The 22,863-nt window shown below is 51.8% G+C and overlaps 1 protein-coding gene across 1 annotated transcript in view; it reads left to right on the top strand.

Annotated features, from left to right (window-relative positions):
• ZBTB7C (zinc finger and BTB domain containing 7C) overlaps nucleotides 1-22,863 on the top strand; it is a 268,512-nt gene that overhangs the window by 121,928 nt on the left and 123,721 nt on the right. Inside the window, exons 2-4 of the mRNA XM_012642652.1 lie at nucleotides 5,019-5,080; nucleotides 17,911-17,914; nucleotides 18,535-18,658. Of these exons, the coding sequence (XP_012498106.1) occupies nucleotides 18,648-18,658 (11 nt within the window). The 5' untranslated portion in view covers nucleotides 5,019-5,080; nucleotides 17,911-17,914; nucleotides 18,535-18,647. The remainder of the gene's footprint in view (nucleotides 1-5,018; nucleotides 5,081-17,910; nucleotides 17,915-18,534; nucleotides 18,659-22,863) is intronic.

Genomic DNA, 22,863 nt, shown 5'->3' with positions numbered 1-22,863 from the left:
GGCATGGTGGCACGTGCCTGTAGTCCCAGCTATTTGGGAGGCTGAGGCAGAAGGATCGCTTGAGCTCAGGAGTTTGAGGTTGCTGTGAGCTAGGCTGACGCCATGGCACTCTAGCCCGGGCAACAGAGCAAGACTCTGTCTCAAAAAAAAAGTTGTCAAATCATTTGGGTAAATACCTGAGAGCGTGATTGCTGGATTGTGTGGTAAGCCTGTGTTTAGCTCTGGAAGGAACTGCCAAACTGTCTTCCAAAGTGGCGATCCCATTTTGCGTTCCCAGGGTGGTTGATTTTAACACTGGACATAAAGCAAAGTGCAACCCACCAAACGTAACCTCTAAAGGATCCTGGGAGGAGCATCTACTGCCTCCCTGTCAGCACAGACCCTCGGCTGTCCAAGCTCCAGGCCCCCCAGACCTGGGGCTGGCCTCCCCGCCGTGACAGTTTGGCACAGCAGGCCTCTTCTCAACAAGGGCTGGGCTGCTGCTAGCTCCGGAGTACTTTCCATGGGAATGTTGTCACCTCTCATCTATGTGCCAGCCCCATGCTAGGCACTGGGGACTTAGCAGTGAGCACAGCAGTCAGCGTGCCCCTCCTGGTGCTGCCTCCCAGGGAAAAGCCAGGCTTGCTGACCCCGCCTGAGGCCCTGCACCAAATGTTTCTCCTCATTTTCTTATTTAATCCGTGCCACAGCCCTGTGAGGTGAGAGGTAGGCACCATTATCATGTCCCTTTTGCCGGTAAAAATCTGAGGTAGAGAGAGGTTAAGTCATTTGCCCAGTGTCACACAGCTGGTCAATGGCAGGGCCAGTCTAGCTCTAAATCGCCAGGCATCATGGCCCCCTGGGAGCCACAGACTCTGCCACAGGGACTGTGATCTGGCCGTCCTCTGAGGGAACCTCCCATGGCCTCTGCCCCTCCGTCTTGTTCCCGGGGGTACCTGTGGTGGCCACTGTCCAGCGTGAAGGAGCCCAGGTCCCAGCCACAGATGCCAGCCGAGGGGCTGCCATGTGCTCACCTACTTCCAAGTGCCACAGGGCTCAAAGTGAACAGGACACAGGCTGACCCTACCCTCCTGCCTTTAGACATGCCTAGGGAGGGTGCGTGCAGGGCGAGGCTGGGACCCTGGGTTCTGGTCTTGTCTGTGGTGTGGCGGGGGCGAGGCATTTGCCCTCGCTGGGCTCCGGTGCCCTTGTTTGTAAAGTGAGGGATTCATAGCACTCCTCCAAGCATGGAACTTGTGTTTTCCCAAAAAAGCCAATAGAGACTCTGAAAAGAACAATACCGATTTCATGTCACATGCTCCTTGTGAGTCCTGTGCCAGTTCCTAGAACAGAAAGGTTATTGCAGATTAAAAAAAAAAAAGACATCATGAATTTGCATCAGCTCTCAAGGCCTCTCTGCAAAGGCCGCTGAGAGGAGGGGTCTTCGGCGATGGGCAAAAGGCCACGGTGCCAAGGCCAGGTCTGTAGTGGGCTCTGCACTGTGCCCAGCCAGGGCCTGCCCCTCGGGGTGTCCAGGGCCAAACATGTTCTGATACCCACAGGCATTCTTTCATTCTAGGCATAAATGACTCCAAACCACCGTCCCCAAATCACCTGCCAAGTGGCTTGTCCGTTCTGGATGACATTGTGCTGAATTTCATACTAAACTCACAGGCCACGTAGGTGCAGTTGGGAAAGTTTCCGGAGTCCGAGGGCTTGGCTCGAGCGCTGCTCCGGTGCCCGCCAGCTGGACGTCTCTGAGAATGTCGCCCAGCTGCCTGCGCCTCCATCGCCTTGTCTATAGACCCTGCGGCAACGGGTCTGCAGGCAGGAGCCACACCCTTCACGTCTGTCTCCCCAGCAGGTAACAGAGACTCTGGGACACTGCTCAATGCGTGTGTTGAGTCTCCCCTACCTGCCTGACAGGCATGTGGGAAAATACTTTCTTAATCACAAAGCATCTCGCAAATGTTAGTTAATGTTAATATCACTGCTAATGTTAATGTTAGTATTAATGTTGTTATTCAGCTACTTCTGATTCACACTGAGTCTCCTTCTTGCTACTGAAAGCCCCGGGCAGTCTGGAGGTAGAGGCATGGGTGTTTGTGGCCACACATCTGCAGATGCTGGTGCCCCCACCTTCCCAGTGTTTGCTGGCATCCAAGGCAGAGAGAAGAGGGAACAGTGATAGGGAAAGAGGGGGATGTCGGAAAAAGCCTTGGCTGACGGCACAGTCTGTTCAAGGACCGAGTGTTGCTGCCTGTGGCAGCAGGCTGGAGCCAGAGCCCCTCTGCTCCGCGTGCGACTTGAATGCTGACTCCGTTTCTCACCTGCGGGGGAGCGCCAGGAACATCTGTCCTGCAGAGGCCAGCCCTTGACAGACAGCGCCCGCTGGTCACAGAGCCAAGGACTGGGGAGACGGCGCTGGACGATGCCCTTCCGCCCCTTTGCAGCCATTTCTGGAGATTGGAGAAAACAAGTCATTAGTCTTGTGTATTGCTTAATGGTCTCATGAGAGCAAGGTGGGCAGGTTTGAGAGCACTCGGTCAGGGGCTCGGAAGGCACCTGAAATGATTAAGAACCTTGTCCTGGCTGCGGGGACGTGAACTCGAGCCTTGTCTGTCCAGAGGGGAAGGGGTACGCAGCACCTGGTAGAGTGGGGGAGGGAGGCAGTAACTGCTAGCTTGGATGGTTGCCAGCTAACTTTACAGCCTCACCTTGAATCATAATTTTATTTATTTTTTTAAGTTGGAAGGACCTTTGAGATCACTCCCTTGTTTTGCAGACTGAGGGGACCACGCTTGGCCAGAGCTCCTGTGGGTCTCCTCCTGTCTCCCAGGCCTGGATTTTTTTTTTTTTTCTTTTTTCACTGGTAACACTATTTTTTGAGGCTTACAGCACATTCCAAGAAAAAAAATCCAGGACACTGAAAAAACTTACCCAGGCTATTTATTTATTCACTGTCACTCAGAGAAGCTGTTAGCGCTAATGACCTTTCCAAACTAATAAACTCTGTAAATGCTCAATTGTTTATTGCACCCACTGAGTTACACCTCTAAGTGACTGGAGAGAACTGAACACCAGGCCGGAACGTGTAGCTCCAGGGCGCCGCAGCCAGCAGCCCGCTTTGTGCCCTGGGCAGGGAAGCTGGGTAGATTGGCCTGAGAATGGAGGTCCTGGTGAGTCTCCCTATCCAAGCTTGTGAGTGACACTTGCCACTCTGACTTCCAAGATGAAGACGAACAGACATCCTGCAGAGAAACAATGTGTTTATTGTGCTATTGTTGCAGGGGGAATTGTTTTTTAAATTGTGGTAAAATATATATGCCATAAAATTTATCATTTTAACCATTTTTAAGTGTGTAATTCAGTGACATGAAGTACACTGTTGTACAATCATCACCACCACCCATTTCTAGAATTTTTTCATCTTTTCATCTTCCCAAACGGAAACTCTGCCCCACTCTCCCCTCTCCCCAGCCCCTGGCAACTACTATCCTGCTTCCTGTGTCTACGGATTTGACTACTCCAGGTCCTTTGGATCCAGGTCCTTTGGAAAAGTGGAATCACACCGTATTTGTCTTTCTGTGACTGGCTTATTTACTTAGCATAATGTCCTCGAGGTTCGTCTATGTCGTAGCAGGTGTCAGAACTCCTTTCCTTTCTAAGGCTGAATAAAATCCGTTATATGTATGTGCCACATTCTGTTTATCCAGTCCTCTGCTGGTGGATGTTTGGGTTGCCGCTGCCTTTTGGCTATTGTGAATAATACCGTTATGAACGTGGCTGTACAAATATCTGTTCCAGTCCCTCGCAGAAGGATTTTGAGCTTTAAAAAGGAGAGCTTCCGGCTTTCAAATTATCAGGTCTGATCTGCCGGCCCTCACTGCTGTCGCCCCAGAGGAGCAGACTGCCAGTCTGCCACTGCCCATGTGCTGAGACTGTCCTCCCTCGAGCAGAGCTCTGCGTTACCCTCGGCCAGGGACGCAGATCGAAGCTGGCCTCTTGCACACACCGCCCTTCCTGCTCCCAGCTCAGCTGCTCAGTCTGCACTTCAGCCAGTGTGAAGGCCTCTTTACCTACACTTCTTATCCTGAAATACATCAGTCATGTTGAATTTGTCCCTCGCTGAGGTAGCAAGTGCTTTGTGCTCTTGCTTTTCTAAGTTCTTTCCACCCCCACTTCTCAAATGTATTTAGCCACCATTGTAAAAGCCAAGTAAAATCACTCATGCACAGTCTTCCTTCCTGTCCAAAGATGTCCCCCATCCCCTGCTCCTTCCAAAAATCCACTTGCATACACGTCGGCAGAACTAAAGGCATCTTGTCTGGAAGCATCACTACCTCTGGGCGTTAATTGCCCAAACTCACGTTACAACGCATTACAGTGGTGACACACTCCGGCACAAGGCAGGAGAATTCACAGTTCAGGTTGGCATTGTCATTAACTCAAGTCTTTGATGTCAACTCCCTCCGCCCAAACGTTCTCGCCTGGCCTTACAGTCAACCTCCGAGATGCATTTTCTGGCCTTTGTTGGTTTGTGTCAGCTCTTGAACATTATTTAAATGTAGTTTGGGGTCCATGAATGCAATTACCGTTGTGTTATTATTCAGAGCCAGATTGTTAAGATGCAGGCAGCTGTACAAGGAGATGCCCTGTGCTGTGAGGTCCAATTTAGGAGGGCCTTCCAAGCCGCGAGCGCAGGGTTGCTAGGCAACCCCATGCTACAGAAGTGGAGGCCTCACTCCGAGTGGGAAGAAGCCGGATCGCCTTCAGGGAATTGGAGGCAGTGGTCAATCCGAGACTGGCACAACGCCGGGGAGGGGAGGGAGGCAGCGTGGGCTGAGCCCACGGGCCTGGAGGGGTGTGATCCTGCTAGGAGTGAGGGGCACCTACCCAGCTAGCACATGGGGAGGGGAGATGCCTCTGGGAGTGAGAATGCAGAGAAGATGCAGAAGCCCTAGGTCAGCCAGGAAACTGCCAAAGGATACCCAGAGCAGATGCTAATGTGATTCTCCCTCCCTTTCTTCTCTTTGCAGGAAATGAGCAGGTTGGCAGAAAAACTGGTGGCCTGAAATTTAAGACTAAGGCGTCGGTGCTTGTGAGTATGAATTTTGCTTTTTTAGTTCTGTGGCTTAACAGCGTTCCTGGGAATTGAGTAGGTTTCCCTGTTAGGGGAAGGGACATGACCTGGATGGAATCTGTTTTTGGTTCTTCTTCTGCTGGGTTGGGCTGGACCCATGAGTGGAAGGCATCGGGCTGAAGGAGGATGGTTTGAACCCTGGCTCTGCCTTCTAAGTGCAGAAGAGAGTTACTCCCTTAACTGGTTGATTGGTATGCCCGGGGAGCAGAACTCCTGTGGGGAAAAGAGACATGTGCATTTTTCCACCCTGGGGCAACAGTTTGTGCAATTCCAAGTTTGCTGCTAGGTTGACCTTATTTAGAACAGCAAATTCTCATATAGGCCATTTAACAGCATGTTAAACTAAGAGCAATCATACATACCAATCCATGAATCAATCCGAGAACATACCAGGTGCCTGGCATTACCTGGAGGCTCTGAGAAATCCACGAGAAGCAGCCGGCCTGGGCCCTATTTTGGAGGGGCTTTCAGTCTGGTGTGGGACGAGAAGATACCTGCACATGAGACAATTAAAGAAGTTTAAGAAAGGGTGTGTGGTCGGCTCTGGCTCTCATGGCATGGGCAGAAATGCTGGTGATGGGGAGTGTTTAGATAAGACTTCCTGGAAAAGGAGAGGCTTGCACTGGGCTGACGGAGGAAGGAGGCTCTCGAAGGAGGGAGAAACAGGGACAGAGGCCTGTGTGGAGGACAGCGTAGGCACAGGTCTGGCGGGAGAGGGGAGGATACGCTGGTGAGATTGGGCAGGGCCAGGTGCTGAAAGGCTTGGCATGGCTTCTTTAATGGTCTGGATGAAAAGAATCAGGACGGAATAAAGGATCCCTCATCTGTGTAAATAAAATGAAGTTTCTCCCAGTTGGTCTGTTACTCCATCATATGAAAGTGGCTGCATGGATTTTTCACCAAACTTGAGGTTGTGTTTGAGATGAGTATATAGACTGGATAGATGACAGGAAGTCCACATTGGGGGCCTTCCGTGTGTCTCAGACACACACACACACACACACACACACACACACACACACAGAGCCTTTTCTAGACAGCGACAGCTGAGTGCCATAAGAGCCTTGTGAGACCAGCGATGGGGCCACATCCCAAGCTCCGGGTGGACAGTCACCAAGATAGTGCTTTTGGTTGTCCACTTGCTTTTCCTCAGAGCCGCTTTTCACACAGGGAGCTCTAGGGACTGTGCCCAGGATGAGGGACAGCTGGGATTTATTTATTTAACAAAGATTAACTTATTATTTGTTCCAAGCAAGCAGGGGAAGCGCGCTAGTTCTAAATCTCAGTAACAACAACCAGTATTCACATAGCATTGCCAGTTTGCAGCACTTGATGGTATTACCTTGAAGAAGCTTTACAAAGGCTCTGTCAGGTATTCCCACTTTGCAGATGAGGAAACTGAGGCTCAGAGTTGTTCAATATTTGCTCTAGTTCACTCAGCTTGTAAGCTACAGCGCTGCCTAAGACATTGGCGCTGACTCTCTGCTGCACGCGACTGGATGGCTCTCTGACTATGGAGCAGGCCTTCTGGGTTGGCCCCTGCCTCCTGCTTGTCATCCTGGGGTAGAAGAGTAATTGTCGTGCTGTCCCACGGAGACTGGTTGCCAGAATCCTCTCTGGGGTGTCAGCGTTTTGCTCTTGCTGGCTTTCATGGGCTGTGCAATGTCATTCTGGTGGTCTTTGGCGACGGCTCTGCCCTCAAAAAGGAAGGCTCATGTGTGCTTCCAACACCAGGGACAACCCTCTGGAAAGATGCTGGAGGGCTTCATTTGGAGCCATTGGTGACTGACCTGGATTGGGTTCCCCAGAAGCAGAGTCTGAGACAGGGTTTCAGGTGTACATGGTGACGCACCCAGGGAGAGGTTTTAGGAGACACTTGAGGGAAGAGAGGGAAGCAGGATGGAGAAGGGGGAGCCGAGGAGGATGTGGTCTCAGGGCAGGTCTCTGCTGGGCTTGGTCGGCATCCGTTGCACTGCGGTGATGTCTGGTTTGGAGGCAAGGGGCAGGGCTTGGGTTTCCCCTCCCTTGTCATCAGCCGCCCCCAGAGTGTTGCTGGTGGTGCACCCTCCAGAGCATCACCTCAACCAAGAGCAAGGGACCAGAGAATGTCCCAGGTAAAAGCTGGGTGCCACACTCCCAGCAGTCGGGGAGTGGGTGCCCCAGTAGGGACAGAGGATCTGGGTAGGGCCTCGGTTGTATTTACTGTCATGCCTGTGGGCACCACTATTGTGAAGACGCCAAATGTCACTCTCACCTGACCCGGCAGTAATTTTCACTGCGGTAAGTTTGCATTTTAAGAGTATAGGTATTAAAATGGAAATCAGTATTGCCAAAGTCTGTTTTTACTGAGAACAACATGTGCTTTCTTAACTAAAATTTTATTCTTAATAGGTAATACAATTTCATGGCTCTAAGTTCAAAAGTACCAAAAGGTATATTATAAAAAGTCCCTCCTCCCCACCACTAGCCTGAAGCAGGCTCCTGTCCTAGACAAGCAATACTGACAGAGTTTTGCATTACTTTCCAGCGACAGTCTGTGCACACCAACAATGGTGTGGTTTAGATGCCAAAGCTTTGGTGAATCCGATGCAGTACAGAAAGAAACCACCTTCTCAGGCCTCCAGACTCAGAAGTTGGGGCTCTTCCAGAAGGGGTTGAGCTGAGATATGCCTTTGTTTTGGAGAGAGAGCAATTCATAGCATGAGTCAGCTCTGGGAGGAATGTTTAAAATGCATAAAAACTTACTTTACAAATGTTTCCAAACTCCTTAGAGTTACTGTGTAAACAATTGATACAAGAATTGCAAATTATTATTTCCAATTGCAAATAATAATAATTATTATTATTATTTTAGAAACAGAGTCTTGCTCTGTCAGCCAGATTGGAGTGCAGTGTGATCATAGCTCACAGCAACCTCGAACTCCTGGGCTCAAGTGATCCTCCTGCCTCAGCCTCCTGAGTAGCTGGGACTACAGGTGTGTGCACCACACCTGGCCACAAATAATAATTATTATTATTTCAAGTAAATCACATATAATTTGAGATACTGTATTACAGCCCTTGGAATTCTCACATATTTAAATTATTTAAACTAATTTAAAATTTCACTAAATTCTCTGTTTGGTGCAAATTATAGAGGTCTCCCTCCATTTATTGTCTGATGTCATTTGCATATGGTGTAATGACTTACTGAAATGTGCATTCTATTTCCAAAGTGTATTGACATCTACCGCACTGTCAGCACCTTGTGAATTTCACTGTGGTTTCCTTTTATGAAGTGACTTGACTATAATGTGGAGGTACTTTCTCAACACAGGATCTGGTCAGTGGTGGGATGGGCTCCTTGGTGAGCTCCCTGTGGCAGGAGGTGTTGAAACAGTAGCTAGGTCATCTACTCCACAGGCAGGCTTAGGAGACTTCTACCATCCTTCATTGCTGACTCTAGTCTATGCGCTTTTGTTATCATCATTGCCTTTATAGGCCATTTACCTCACTTGAATTTTGGGCTGTTGGGCTCACACTGTGCACTTATATTCTGAATTTTAGTCTTGAAGCTTTTGTCTAAAGCCTATAAGCATCCAGGTCGAACTTATTTTGTAATCTTGTAGGCCTGGCGTGTGTGTTTTTGTCTTGCAAATAAGCTCCCTTCTCTCTGTTCTCCTTCATGTTTATGTTCTCTCTTGAGGGTTGCAAGAAAATCCTCTAACTTGTGTGTGACCTGTTCTAGCCCTGAGACAGATTTTGGTGGCACCCCCATGAGGCAATGAAAAAAAAAAAAATCTCATTTCCGTTCAAGAAATAGAATCATTATCTTGATTGAAATAATATCCTTCCTCAACCTGCACCCAGATAAAGCATCACATTGGTGGAGTTTCCTTATCACTGCAGAGTTTGCAGGACACAGACTAATGGCCTGTCAGCTGCCTCTGGTGGGGTGGGTTCTGTGATACGGAGCCCACAGCTCGGCCTGGTTTGCATTATACAATGTCTGGTGCAATGTAAAATAATGCCATTAATGACAAAGAGCATTATATTTAAAGGAGAGGATAGCATAGAGCCTAGAACACAAGCAATAAATGCGGCTACAACAGTTATGGCGGCTGTTGTTATTAGACAACATCTAACACATTTGGGCAACTGTCGGAGGGACTGAAGGATATAGATGTTTATATCCCTTTAAGATGTGAGTACTCCGGAACCGCGTGTACCCTAGGCCTGTGCTTCCAGGGCTTCGATTGGAGTAAGGGTGCAACTGGGCTTGAGAGGGTGAATTGGGTTCTAGTTTTGGGTGGCAAACAGGACAGCCAGGGGCCAGCAAGATGACATCTTTGGGGAGGGAGCTGAGAAGCCATGGGCAGGGAGGCAGGGAGGCAGCGGGACCAGGTTCTGATCACCATCCGCCATCCTCACCGTGCAGCTCTGGACTCTTGGGGCCTTGGTCTCCCCATTGTTCAGAGAGGGAACATGGGGTATCAGGAGAAGGAGGTGAGTCAACGTTTGTGCACAGTCCAGGATTCTGGCTGCACCTTGATCCTTCCTGTCCCTCCATGGAGTGGGGAGCCTCTGCTATATCCCGGGTGGGTCTTCCAGGGGTTAAAATGCCGACTCCCACACGGACTTCCTTCCTCCTGCACGACTTAGTCCCACAGCGCTCCTGCATCCACACAAGGCTCCCTGAGCCCCAGAGCGCAGTGGGGGAGAGTGTAACGTGAACAGCACTGGCTGGGAGTCCAGTCCTCCCTCGCTATCTGCTTGCCTCGTGGCCTGGTTGCAGGCCCCTCACCGATGAAGGGGGGTGTGACACAAGGATACGAACGGCTGGCCTTTTTGAGCACCTATGCTGTGACAGGCACCCCTTCAACCATTTTACATGAATTAATTCACTTAATCCTCACAACAATCCTGTGCATTAGAAACTTTTACTACCTGCCTTTTACGAGTGAAAAGTAACAGAGAGGTTAAGTAACTTGCCAAGGTCACACAGCCAGTAAGTGGTGGAGCCGGGGATCTGAAGCCAAACAGTCTGGTTGGAGCTCTTGAAAACTTAATATAGACTGCGGCGTCAGGACTAAATGATACAGCTCAAACCGCCTGCGCTTCCACCAGACCCTAAACCATAATGCTGTGAGAGAAAGAAGCAATAATAATAACTACACCTTTGGAATGTTCCAGGAGGCCAGAGAGGTGGTTCCTGCACCAGGTGGGAGGTTGAATCATATTCTAGTGAAGGTGCCTGATCTTGGTGCCTGGGTGCTCGGATCTTCTCCTCACGTGGGATCCTGCAAAGCTTTCCCCAGCTGTGTATACACTGTAGAGCACCAAGGTATGCAGGGCTTGCCCCCACGGACCCATCCCCCATCTTCCTGCAGAGCCCTCCCAGGTCCTTGGAAGCCAAGGCTTCCCCAGAAAAGGAAACCATCCCTCCCAAACGCCACACATGCCTGCTTCAATCCCTCTCCCCAGGCATGGCGTCATAAGTGACATGAGGGCCCCTATCTCCCGAATCTTGTCTTCCAGAGGAGTGTTGGCCTGTCAGTGAGCATGCCTGATTACCATGGCAATCACCAGCCAAAGGGCGTGATTTCATAATACATTTCCATCTGAAATGGGAACAGGTGTGCAGGGGAAATCAACATTTATCACCAAGATAGGTCTTGGGAGATTAATATTGAATTTAGGATTGCTCAAGGAAACAAAAGGAAGGAAGAAAGAAGTATCCTTGCTTGCAGTCAGGGTCCCTCCAGCCTGACTTCTGACCACTTCCCTAACAAGATGCTCCATTCCTGCCCCCCTCTTCCTGAGATGACCTCCCACCCTGGCCTCTGAGCTTACCCCTATGTCCTCCTCCTCCTCCCCTCCTCTCCTTCCCCATGCTTAACCACCTGTCAAATCCCACCTCCTCTGGGAAGCCCCCCTTTGGTCCATGCAGCCCCCAGGAATCTGCCTCTTCAACCACCTGCAGCCCCCACATCCCCTACATCAGGCCCTGGGCAATCTTGCTCCCCAGCCAGCTGGAAGCTCCCTGCAGTGCATGCATTCACCTTCTCTGCAACTCGGTCACCAAGCATTAGCCCTGCCCAGCCATTCAGAGCCCTTATCAGTTGGGGACTCTGGTCCCGCCTACCGGGTCCTCAAGGAGGATGAGCCTCCAATGAGCTATGAGCCTCACTGTCTTCCTGGGGGTCCAATTAAAAACACCACCATGACACCTCTGGGTGGCTCTAGAGCTGAGGGCCAGAAGCCGGGTTCGTTCATTCCTGCTAGAGAAACAGGCATTTGCATCGTGGTATTGCTTCCAGAGAAAAAGGCAGCAGAGGGGATCCAAGGAAACCGCAAAGCAGTTTTGATTTTTAAACCTCAAGGTCTCTGGATGGTCATCCCCTCTGCCCTCTTCAAAATCAGTTCTGGCTCTGCATATGGGAAGCCACACTCCCGGGGCCAGGGGGAGCCTTCCCCTCTGCTCCGTGGCCATCCTTGGAGGCCACCAGCACAGGTGGGGCCCAGGCAGAGGCAGCCTTGCCCGAAGGGCCCTGGCACAATGGGCCCCATGACTGGCTCCCTCGCTTTGTCCCAGACCTGTCAGCATCCCAGACACAGAGCAGGCCAGGGTTTTCCTGTCACTGTGAGCAGGAGACCAGCACGGACCTGATAGAGGCGTCCGCATGAAAGGCCGTCTTCACTTTCAAGCAGACAACGCATCGGAGAAGTTGCCAGACCTGCTCCCACGACGCGACAGGCATTAGCTAATATTTTGATTTTAATAGAATGAATAATAAAGAGCCCAAGTGTCTCTTGGAACTAATTTTGAAGAACATGTTCTGCCACATGTCCCTGTAGTTGAATCGGGCTCCCGAAGAGATCCTAACAAAAGGTTTAAACCAAAAAAAAAGTCATTTCTCCACCAACTTTTCTCTCTTTGAATTCCCTTCTTGTAATGCTTCTCAGTTAACAGTAACTTATGATAAGATGAAATAAAGTTGGAACAGGAAGCAGCAAGCAGAAGGAGGCCCAAAGTGGCAGCCCTCGCTTTTGTTCTGTATTGTGGATGGCTTCGCAGTGGATCCCCTCCCTACGCGTGGTGGTACAGGGACCCTAGCGCAGGCAGATACCAACCGCGTTTATGGGGGAGGGCACTGCCTCCCTCTACTCGTGTCTGCCTGAGTCAGAGGCAGCAGGGAAGAGGCGGCACACTCAAAGTGGGCTCTTTGAAGAGAGTTGAGTCCAAAGGGCAGTGCAAGATGTATGGACCTCACAACACCCCGCGCGGTACCCCAGGGCCGTTAACACCGGGGAGCTGTTACACCCAGGGCACAGAAGGGCAAAGAGAGGGAGGGGCTTCCGAAAGCACAGACAGTGGGCGCGGGATGGAGGAGCTCTCTCCAGGTCGGGCTGGGGCTGGGGCCACAGTAATGATACAGCCCCTCTGCCCTCAAGGTGCTAATGGTCATTCTTATCATAGGGACAGTGGATTTTCCAGGCTCTTTCCAGCCACACAGTTGCTGAGATCAGCTCCCTCAGTCTGGTGATGGATGGTTTCTGGGATATTCTGCACAGAGCAGAGGGCCTGGCGTAGGTGGGGGAAACGAGGGCTGGAAGGAGAGGGGAATTCTAAAGAAACAATGGCTGGGCTCCTGATCTCAAAGAGCTCTCGGTGTGGCATGCCTGTTGCTCTCTGGGATGCGGGGCGATGGCCACGGCCCTCCTGGTTCCTCTTTTAGGGAAAGTAGGTCTTGGCCAGCTTGGGGAAAAAGCCACAGACCCTGCTTTGTCCTCCCGTGGCTGGGCAAGGGGGCTCCACGGGCTCAGGTAGAGCCAGGGCAAGAGCAGTGAGACCCAGTGCAGTCTTCTCTGCCGAGGGAACTTCTGGGCCCAGCACAGTGGGACCTACCAGCCCCAGGTTCCAGCTTCTAATGCCCTGTTCCCAGCCGTGTGGCTGGTAAGTGACAGTCGAGTGTAGGCTGCTTGCAGAGTCCAGGCCATGGCTCCCCGTGGGATCAGGAAGTGAAGGGTCCCTGCCCTGGTGGGGGTGGGCACTAGTCCAGGGGGAAGGCACCACTCCCATGACACGCCTGGAGACCAGCCACAGAGGCCCCTGCAGCTGTGCTCGGGAGTCTTCTGCCATCTCTCAGTGTGCAGGGGAAGGGGTTGGTGGGTGGGGAGAGCCTAGTGAGGTGAGTGAACCGATGGAGCCTCTGGCAGGAGCCCCTGTGCACACAGGCCCTGAAAAGGTCCTTAGGTATGGAGGGGCTCTCCCAGAGTACCTGCTTACTTTGTTAGGTTTTAATGGATCTTTTTTTCTCCTGGCCACCTCTGAAGGACTGAGGACCGGCAGGAGGGCCAGCCCCATCCCCTAATCTGACATCCAAGCCACGCGTTCCTGATCATGTCTGAAAATGCTCGTCTCTGAGGTTGCCCCAGGCTTGGTGAGCTCCCCAGGGTGGGATGTTCTGTGCTCTTGACGCCTCTCTGCCTGCCCCCAATCCAGCATTTCTCCAGGTGGATGACCTCAGGCTGCCCAGCTCTCATCCCAGCCTGGGGGTCCTTCTTTGGAGAGGGTGCCCGGCCCTCCCAGAGCTGTGATGATGAGTCCCTCTTCCTCTGACAGGCCCAGATACCCCTGCGGCATCGGAAGGCTAGATGCCAGCTAGCAAAGGCCTGGTGAGCAGGTGCCCATCGTCATCTGGCACACTAAGAACGCTGCCTTTGGTCCACTCGCTGGTGGTACAGTGGAGGGCGGTTAAGCAGCGGGGAACCCCATCACCCCACTGCACGGGCCATGAGAGCACCCTGGATGCAGATTCTGCTGGGGGAAGGTGGCGTTTGGGGTGAGCGCAGTTGAAATGGGACTTTCAGTGACTAGATAATGGGATGACATTTTCAGGGCATTTCTGACAGGTTAGGAGAGATGAGGGCTGGGGGAGTTAATGGAGTCAGACAAACACACACTCCTTCCCTCCACTCTCCCTCAGAACAGGGAGAACAGACAGTTTATCATCTAAAATAGGACATATTTGATAGTGAAAGTGGGCATTATTATAATTATAAGGGGAAAACAGGTGTAAAATGGGACTTTCCCTGGCAAACACAAGACTTCATGAGCCAATACACTAGGCTACGTTCTCGCCTCTCCCTTTTGCCCATGATAAAAAAGGAAGCGGACTGCACACACCTCTCCGGGTGATTGATGGGCCGCACAGGCTTTAGCAGGACTCGTCACCTTCCTGACCCTCTGACCCTTGGCTCCCTCATCCAGAAGTTTCACTCACTCATCCTGTGGGTATTATTTTGTGCCTTCGATGTGCAAGACAATGTGCCAGGTGCTGTAAGTTCAAACGTGACCACGGCAGGGCCCCAGGGCTCTCGGCCCTCTGAGGTCCCTGCCCCCTGTGAGCTCCAGCCCACGAAGTAGTCATGAGGTCTAGTTTGGGGAGCTGAAACAATCCTCCCTCTAAAATATGTCCAACTGAGTGGTAAGAAGACTGGAGAGGCAAGAAGACTGGGAGGTGGGGAGTGCCGCACCCGTGTTATGGAAGAGGAGCCTGAGATGCAAAGAGATGGGACGCTGCCCTCAGCAGCATCTCGCAGTGCGGTGGTAGAGTTGGGATCAAACCCAAAGCTGCCTGACATAAAGTCAGTGCCCTTCCTTACATCTCACTTTGCCTGCCCTCCATCCCCCACGCAGCCACCTGGACAGCAGACCCTGTGGCACAGACAGTCAGACCCCCACAGAGACAGGGCAAGAGCCCTGGACCAGTTGGAACGCCCACCAAAGGCTGCTGGGGGTCTTAACTCAGCCACTTCCCTTCTGTGTGCTCAGGTTCCGCAGCTGGGAATGGGACCCAATAAATCTTCTGCTTCTAATCTTCCAGAGTGGGTGGGGGAGAGGAGAAAGGCATGATGAGCATTCTGGAACTCCTCAGAGAGGAGGATGGTATAAGAAGCCACTTTTCTGCCTCATGCAAGAGACAGGAACCCAGCACCATTCTTTACGCAACTTCCATTAAAATATTAACTAGGAAATGGTCCCAGGCAGGGAATATGATTTGCCTGAGGTCTTACTGGACAGGTGACAGGATTTCAAGTCTTCTAGCTCTTTAATCTAGTGCCCTTCCCTTAGAATATCTGCCTCTCCCCATTTCTTCATTGGCACAGTTGGTTTTTACATTTAAAAAAAATTACTAGTGAGATGGACCCATTTAAATAAGTTTAGTGGACATTTATGCTACATGTTTTTCCTTACTGATTTATAGGAACTCTTAGTATATTATATATTTAAACCTATGTTTGTTACATGTAATGCAAATACTTTCTCCCAGTCTGTTTTTTAACTTGGATTGTGGTATCTTTGTCACATAAAAGTTTTTAACTTTTCCATAATCCAGTCCATCACCTTCTTTCCCCTTTATGAATTGTGGGTTTTGTGTCATGCATAGAGAAACCTGCACATTGACCATGTATCTGTTAAACAAAAGTTTCCCAGGGCTTCTGGATCTGAAAGCTTCGGCACAGAGGTGCAGGAGGTCGTCGTGCAGCAAGCAAACCTCTTCTGGGGGCCTTTTGGCCGGGAGGCTCTGACCATTAGGCCCAGGGCAGCTTAGTCACCTGGCCCTTGCCCTGGACCCCTCACACAGCACCGGGCCCTGTGCCAGGCTCTGCCCTTTGCTCCCGATGGGTCAGGGCCTGGTGATAAGCTCAGTGAAGCGAATATTGACCATGGCACCCTCTGAGTGTTTTTTCCTGGTCACCAAGGCCAAATCAAAGCATGCAGACTTGTTTTTCCTTTTTATAGTCCTGTCTCCTCCCCTCTCTCTTTTCCACACTCTGAAAGGGATCTGAAACCCCACTAAAACGGTTTTATGTGGGCGGGCACCTTTATCTGACTGTTGCTGCTCTTATGGGAAACTTTTCACGGAGCCAAATACAGAAAATTATCTTTTCAAACATACCATTCAGTGTAATTTTATAAGATCTGCAGTAATTGCCCTAGCATCCTCTGAAAGAAACCTTGCAATCCAGTGGCTGCTGTGTTATAAAAGAAGCAAACAACTTGGGTAACCCAAAAAGGATTCTTAATCCTGCTGGGGCTCACCCTTGCTAATTCATTGTTTCTGGCAAGTGGAGAAAGATTGCTTTGAAAAGCTTCTTGGAAGGACCCAAAGTCTATTGGCTTGCACACACACACACACAGGCACACTCACACACCCAACCTAGCAATGCAGTGGCCTGCATTTAACATTTCTAAGTAGATAGCTCAAGCATTAGATCTGTGCTGAGTCTTGCTGCCTTTGGAGTCCCCCATACCTTAGTGCCACATGTTTTCAGGGTGCATTTTGGAGAGGGGCTGGTTAACAGGGCTGGGTAACAGTTAACTCAAAGAGAAAAGACAAGAAATGGAGGCCCTAGTACAGGAGCAGCTGGACCAAGGAAGGAGCTGGGCCAAAGGCCCAGAATAGCAGGGCTCTGGTGCCAAAGGGTGAAAAGGGCAGAGGAAATGGGTAGGCTGCGGCCGTGGAAGGGGCAGGCAGGACTGGGAGGGAGGCAAGGGTGGTGTGTGGCTAGGCCTGGAGGAGATCACTCGTCCTTGGAAAGCTTTCAAAGTGGAGATTCAGTGGTGGGCGGGAGGCCTGTGAGGGTGGAGAAGGGGTCTGGATGTTGCCTCCAGCCAAGGAGGGACCAGACACAAGATTACCCCGGATGGCCACTGTGCAGAGAGCAGGCACAGACAGCTCTGCTGGAAGGGTGGGATGGGGTTCAGAGGCCAGAGAGGGGCAAGGCAGAGCAGGGATTCTTGGGGCTGGAGGCCGGGTGTGGGCAAACAGCCTCAAGAGCTTCCCTTCCATCTGGTAAGGACAACATGACTGAGTCACCTCCTAGCTCAGTATACAGGAGGCACCCAGGAAGTGTCAGTGGCTGCACTGACTGAGTTTCAAAGAGCTTGTTTAATGGGGACAGCAGCTTCCAGAGCCACTTTAGCAAAACCATCAGCAAGTGTAGTGCCCATTGGTCCATCCAAGGCTGGCTCTCGGCTGTCTGTGGCAGCGCAGTGCCCCGGCCCAGGAGGCATTGGGGTCGCCTCCTGCCACGTCTCCCTGCTAGAGACTCCTTTTTCTTTTCCCTTAATGTGCTGCTTCACTAGTGCTGTTGGCAATGCTCAGAGCTAAGCAAAGGTCTTCTGCCTGCAAGTAACTGGGGACACTGAGCTTCCTCGGGACTGGCCCTCCCCAGGATGACATCACTGGTGTGGGCATTCCCACCCCGCAGTGTCCTTGCAAGGGAAACAGGGCTCCGGTCACTGTGTCCCTTTAGCAGGTGGGAAACTGAGGGTCTGAGAAGCTGAGCAGTCTGGCTTACCGTGTAAGAGAACTGGCTGTGCAGACACAAAGACAAATACTGTATGATTCCACTTAGGTGAAGCATCTAGAATAGATAAATTCTTGCTACCTAGGGCTCTTATTTTCCTGAATAAATAAATAAATAAATTCATAGACAGAAAGGAAATTAGAGGTTACCAGGGGTTGGAGGAGGGGGAAATTGGGAAGTTATTGCTTAATGGTTACAGCGTTTTTATTTGGGTTAATGAAAAAGTTTTGGAAACAGTGATGATGGTTGCACAACTATGTGAATGTACTTAATGCCACTGAATTGTGCACTTAAAATGATTAAAATAGCAATATTTACGTTATATATATTTAACTACAATTTTTTAAAAACATTATTCTTCTATAAAGAGGGAATCAAAGAGTATTAGTCAAGAAATATGGGGAAAATATATTACACGGGTGTGCCAGACAGGTATGCCATACTATTAATAAAAATAGTTGGTAATTTTAAAAAGAAAGACCTGGCTTCGAATCCAGGCCCCACCAGTTACTAATACTCACCTCCCTTTCCCTGGGTGTCCTCGTCTGTAAAAGGAGGTTGTTGTGAGGATCGAATGGGACAGCAGTACGTGTGCCTGGCACAGAGCAGTGCAGACTCCATGAAGGGTGGCTGTCATGGTTATGATGCTCATGTTCCTCTTTAGTATTAAGCAGCTCAAGTTCACAGAGTTAGGGGGAGGATTCACCTTGGCCACAGTCCAGGGCTCTGTTTTGAGGTTAACCTTGAGGTTGTAGCATTTGGTAGTGAAAGGGGAGTGTAAGGCAGGGAGGGAGGTCAAGCGACTTTGGAAGCTCATTGTGCAACAGGGATAGAGTGACAGGCTTTGTCTTTGAGGGTGTCCGGGCAGGTTAACACAAGGACTGTGGCAGGTGCCGATGAGGCCACGGTTTGGGGGTTTGATCCCTGACAAGGCCAGGTCCCTCACGCTGTTCCCATTTGCTCCCTAGATGATATCCCTACAGGACGGGCCGAGTTGGAGTGTTTTCTTAGCCCTGAATGCATGAGTAATCAGTAACGTTTCTCCCCGGCAGAGCAGCTCAGAGCTGTAGGCTAACGGGAGGCAGGGTGCTCTGTCCTCTAAGTTGCTTGTGACCTTGAACAAAAACCCTCCCCTTCCTGGCCTGCAAATTCCCTCCTCTGTGAAATGAAGGGTTGGTGCATGTCCCTTCCACTGGTGCACACGATTTGGTGCCCTTTCTTGCTTGTGAGACTGTCTTCAAACAGAGGGTGATGCCATCTCTTGATTAGCAACAGCGTGTATGGAATATTTTTGGTTTAAGATTTACCGAGCAGCGATATAGCTCCGCTCGCTTTCACAGCTGGGTTACCTTGGGCAAGTGACCTGACCTCTCTGTGCCTCGGTATGTTGTCTGTAAAATGAGGACAACAACCATCCCAACTGGGGGTGTGTGTGTTGAGGGATGTCATGGTGAGGACTACATAAGATAGTATGTGGAAAGTCACGTGGACACTGCCTCACACACAGTAGGAGCACCTTCCACGTGCAGAGCTCTTAAAATGGAAATTATTCCCTCCCTTGGTTATGCTGAGCTTCCTGAGAGACCCAGAGAAGACAGAGGCCCATTCTCTGCATTCGAGGGGCTATTAGCCTTTGCTTAGTGATGCAGGAGGGTCCCTCACAAGAAACAGCCAACAAGAAAGTGCATCATCCAAGTACAGAGTGTACGTGCTGAAGGGAGGGGCCGGAGGAGGAGGAGGAGTACACTGGGCGAGCCAAATGCAGTCAGGGAGAAAGAGAGAAGGGCGTGCTAGCTGGTGAGCATGTGCGTATGTGTGTGAGCATGTGAGTGTGAGTGGCAGTGTGAGTGTGTGTATGGGTGGGGGTAAGTGTGTGTGTGTTTTCCAAAAGAGCACAAAGGCTTACCCCAAAATGAGAAGTCTAGGTCTTGGGCTCCCCTCGGTGGTACCGTATTTTGCGGTTGTGTCGCAGCCACATGCCCCTTTCCTGCCCATGGCCGTGACTGGGAACGTGCCTGCCTGTGAGTACAGGAGCAAGCCCTTGTGCATAACCCTGGGTGTGATTAATTTAATTATTTCAAAAGCCCCTTTGGTATTTCACGAGGGTCATGCCCCTGGCTGTGGGCTTGAATACAACTGCAGCAGGTTTCAATAAAATCAATTAATTTAATTTGATTTGGTTTTATGTACTTGGAGCGGATGCCTCTTGAACTCAGTATGAAAATTATTGCAGAATAAAAATGCATATTAGTACTCAGAGCCCAGTGTCCTTGGACTCTCTTCGCGGAGTCTGCAGCACTGATCACATGGGCAAATCCCCTCTGACCTGGCAGGAGCTGCACCCCACTGCCCACCGTGAACCCCTCCAGCCTCCGACGGTGTTTATGGTGGCTGTCGGGGCTGTTTGGATCAGTCTTCTCACTTCCCAAAGCAGTTTCTTTTCTGATAGCAAAGCTAATGCATTTCCATTTTGCTTTTGTGAGAGATTTTGATCGGCCTTGGTCACCAGCTTATAGGTTTTTTATTGTTGCTGTTAACTGAATTGGAAGCAATATGGTGCAGTGGATTGAAAGGTGGCTATGCCCCTCAAGAGACACGTGAACTTGGGCAAGTCTCTTCACTTCTCTGGGCTTTTGTTTGCTCGTCTATAAGTGAGAGGGCTGGACACCTGCTCGTGAGGCTCCTTCCAGCTCTAAGAGTCATATTCAACGGGACAGCTGGTCTTCCCTGGCTGCTTCGGGGAGCCTGTCCCAGGGTTAAGCCCCACCTCATTTCCGCTCCACTAAAGAGGGCTACCAGCCGGTGCTCGGAGTGGGTGATAGGACTGAAGCCAGGCCCTGCACCCCCTGAGAAGGAGTGGCTTCCCTCTCACATTCCTGTGGGTCACGGCGTGTATTGCTTTCAAGAAGGGAGGAGAGCTGCAGGGCAGGGGGCCTAGAAAACATCTGGCCAGTCTGTTATTTTACAGATGAGGGAACCCAGTTCCAGAGTCACACAGCCGCAGCCCAGGGCAGTGACTGTGTTCCGCCACATTCACAGTCATTATAAAGGGCGGAGATTTTGCTCAGGGCTCATTTTCCACTGTTCTTTCCATTCCTTTCTCCCATCAGGATGGGGGAGAGATGGCCAAGCCATCCCCGAGTCCTCCCCAGTAAAGCAGATGTTGACATCAGTCACGCTGGAGCACCTATATCCCTTCTCGAGCTCTCAAGCCCAGCGGTTGGTGCCTTGCTTCTAGTGGGAGAGGCTGAGAGACCTGGTTCAGAAACACCTCCCACCAATGCCCGGGATCCCACCTCCACACTTTCAATCTCATAGACGCTAAGGCCTGCCCTCCAGTGGCCCTCCCCTGAGTTAGTGGTATTTTTCTCCCACAGGTCTTACTTACCTCCCTAGAGCTCTGATTAGCAGAAACTGAGCCTGTCTTTCCCATCCCCACCCTCCCTGCTCTCCCCCATGTCTCTGATTTACTGAAAGGCCTTACTGTGTGCTGAGAACTGCCCTGGACACTCTCCTTACATTGTCTCATTTAATCCCTGCATTGGCTTTGCAAGATGGGCATTACTGTCCCTACTTTACTGTGGGGGAGACTTTTCTCAAGCCCACACGCAGCCACTAAGTGACAGAGCTGGGACTCAAACTCACATCTAACTCTTGCACCGCACCAAGTGGCCTGCCTTGCACCTAGTAGGTGCTTAACAGATCCTTAATGACAGAGTAGCCTATACATCCCTCTGCCAAACCTCAAATGCTGGGGAAGAGGTAATAACCACTACTATTTATGCAGTACCTATTATGTGCCAGGCACTAAAACTCAACACTCAGTGAGGCAAGTACTATTACCTCCATTTTACAGATCCAACAACTGAGGCATAGAGAAGTAACTTGCCCAAGGTCACTCGGAAAGCAAGTTAGCTGGGCTTGCGTGTAGCCTTGCCTCTCAGGAGGTCCCTGCGGCTCTCGGTTTCCGGTAGAAGGTGCTGCTGTCAGGGAAGGAGGCTGGTGGTGGCAGGGTGGTGCCTGCACCGCAGGGACGTCTGCAGCTGGCACTGCCCTCCGCCCAGCTGATAGCTGCAGCCTGGCTGGCGGCCTGCGGCGCACACTGAGCCCTGGCACGAAGCCCTGCTCGGGGGTGGGCGGCCGGCAGCGGTTGGGGGGTCCGGCGCGGCGCCCTCCCCTTTCGGCCCGCCCCGCGCTCTGCCGGGTCAGTGCGGGTCCCGCCCGCCCGGGCCGGCGCCGGCCTCTCGGGCGGTACCCGGGTAACCGCGGGCAGGGGAGGCGCCGCGCGGGTGAGGAGGTCGGGCTGGAGTGGTGCGAGAATGCGGAGGAGAGGCCGGGAACGGGCTGCGGCCGCGGGAGGGGCGCGGCAGAGAAGGGCCCGTGACACCCGGGAGGAGGGCGCGGGCTCCCGGAGGCGGGGCTGGGGCGGGGCGTCCTGCAGGGCCGCGGACGGTCTCCGCGGGAAGGGGGCTGCGCGCGGGCGCGCGGTCCGGGGAGGTTGTGGCGGGGTGGAGCGTCTGCGGTGACTTCACGTTCCCGATTCTGCTTTCTCAGGGATCAGGCGAGGGGCTGGCGGGGAGGGAGAGGTGGGCGAACCAGTCTGAGCAGGCCGGGCAACTCGAGGGGCGTGGGCCCGGCGAACTGGGGTGCTGCCCAGCACCCTCTACCCTCACTACACTTGGGAATTTTTCGTGAATCCGCCCCGTTGGTTTACAGTTTCCCCCATCCCGGCCCCACCCTGTCTCCTGACCCGTCCTCCCTTCCTCCCCTCTCCGCGTTGGCTCCTCTGAGGAATCGGTTAGCTAAAGGGAGGCACCAGGCTCTTGCCCTCAGCTCTCCCACTCCCAGCCCTCCCGGAGAATTCAGATCTTGTGCGCGTTCTTTCTCTTTCCCTGTCCCTCTCCCCCAGGCCCTGTGGGACTTAGTCCAGGAGACCTTGACTCAGCCCAGGAGGCCCTCCCTTCAGGGTTCCCCCTTGTCCTCCAGCCTCAGGCACCCAGGGCCCCTGCTGGCAGGCAGGGAAGACTCAGGCAACCTTAGAAGGGTGGGAGCCACACCCTGCTCTTGGCCGTCTGCATTTTGCCTGAAGATGCCTGCAATCAAAGACAAGCCCCCTTAAAAACAAAAACCAAAAAACTTTCTCTCAAATGGTGGAATTCCAGAGGTCCAGAGGCAGGACCCAGATTGGGGGTTGGGGAGCAGATATTTGGGGCAAGGACCTTTCAGGGACACCGCATATGGCATCAAGAAGACCACCATGATCCGCCTTAGACTGCCACTGCCCTGCCCTGTGTCTCTCCCTGTGGCCAGTTCGACTTCTCATTCATCTCAAGGCTATGCGTTCTTTAATTTTCAGGTAGCAAACCAGGAACCCTTCCCGT

Source organism: Propithecus coquereli, unplaced genomic scaffold (genome assembly GCF_000956105.1).
Source record: "Propithecus coquereli isolate 6110/MARCELLA unplaced genomic scaffold, Pcoq_1.0 Scaffold181, whole genome shotgun sequence".
Lineage (NCBI taxonomy): Eukaryota > Metazoa > Chordata > Mammalia > Primates > Indriidae > Propithecus > Propithecus coquereli.
Note: the sequence above shows the minus strand (reverse complement) of the source record. Positions and strands in the feature narration are given on the sequence as shown.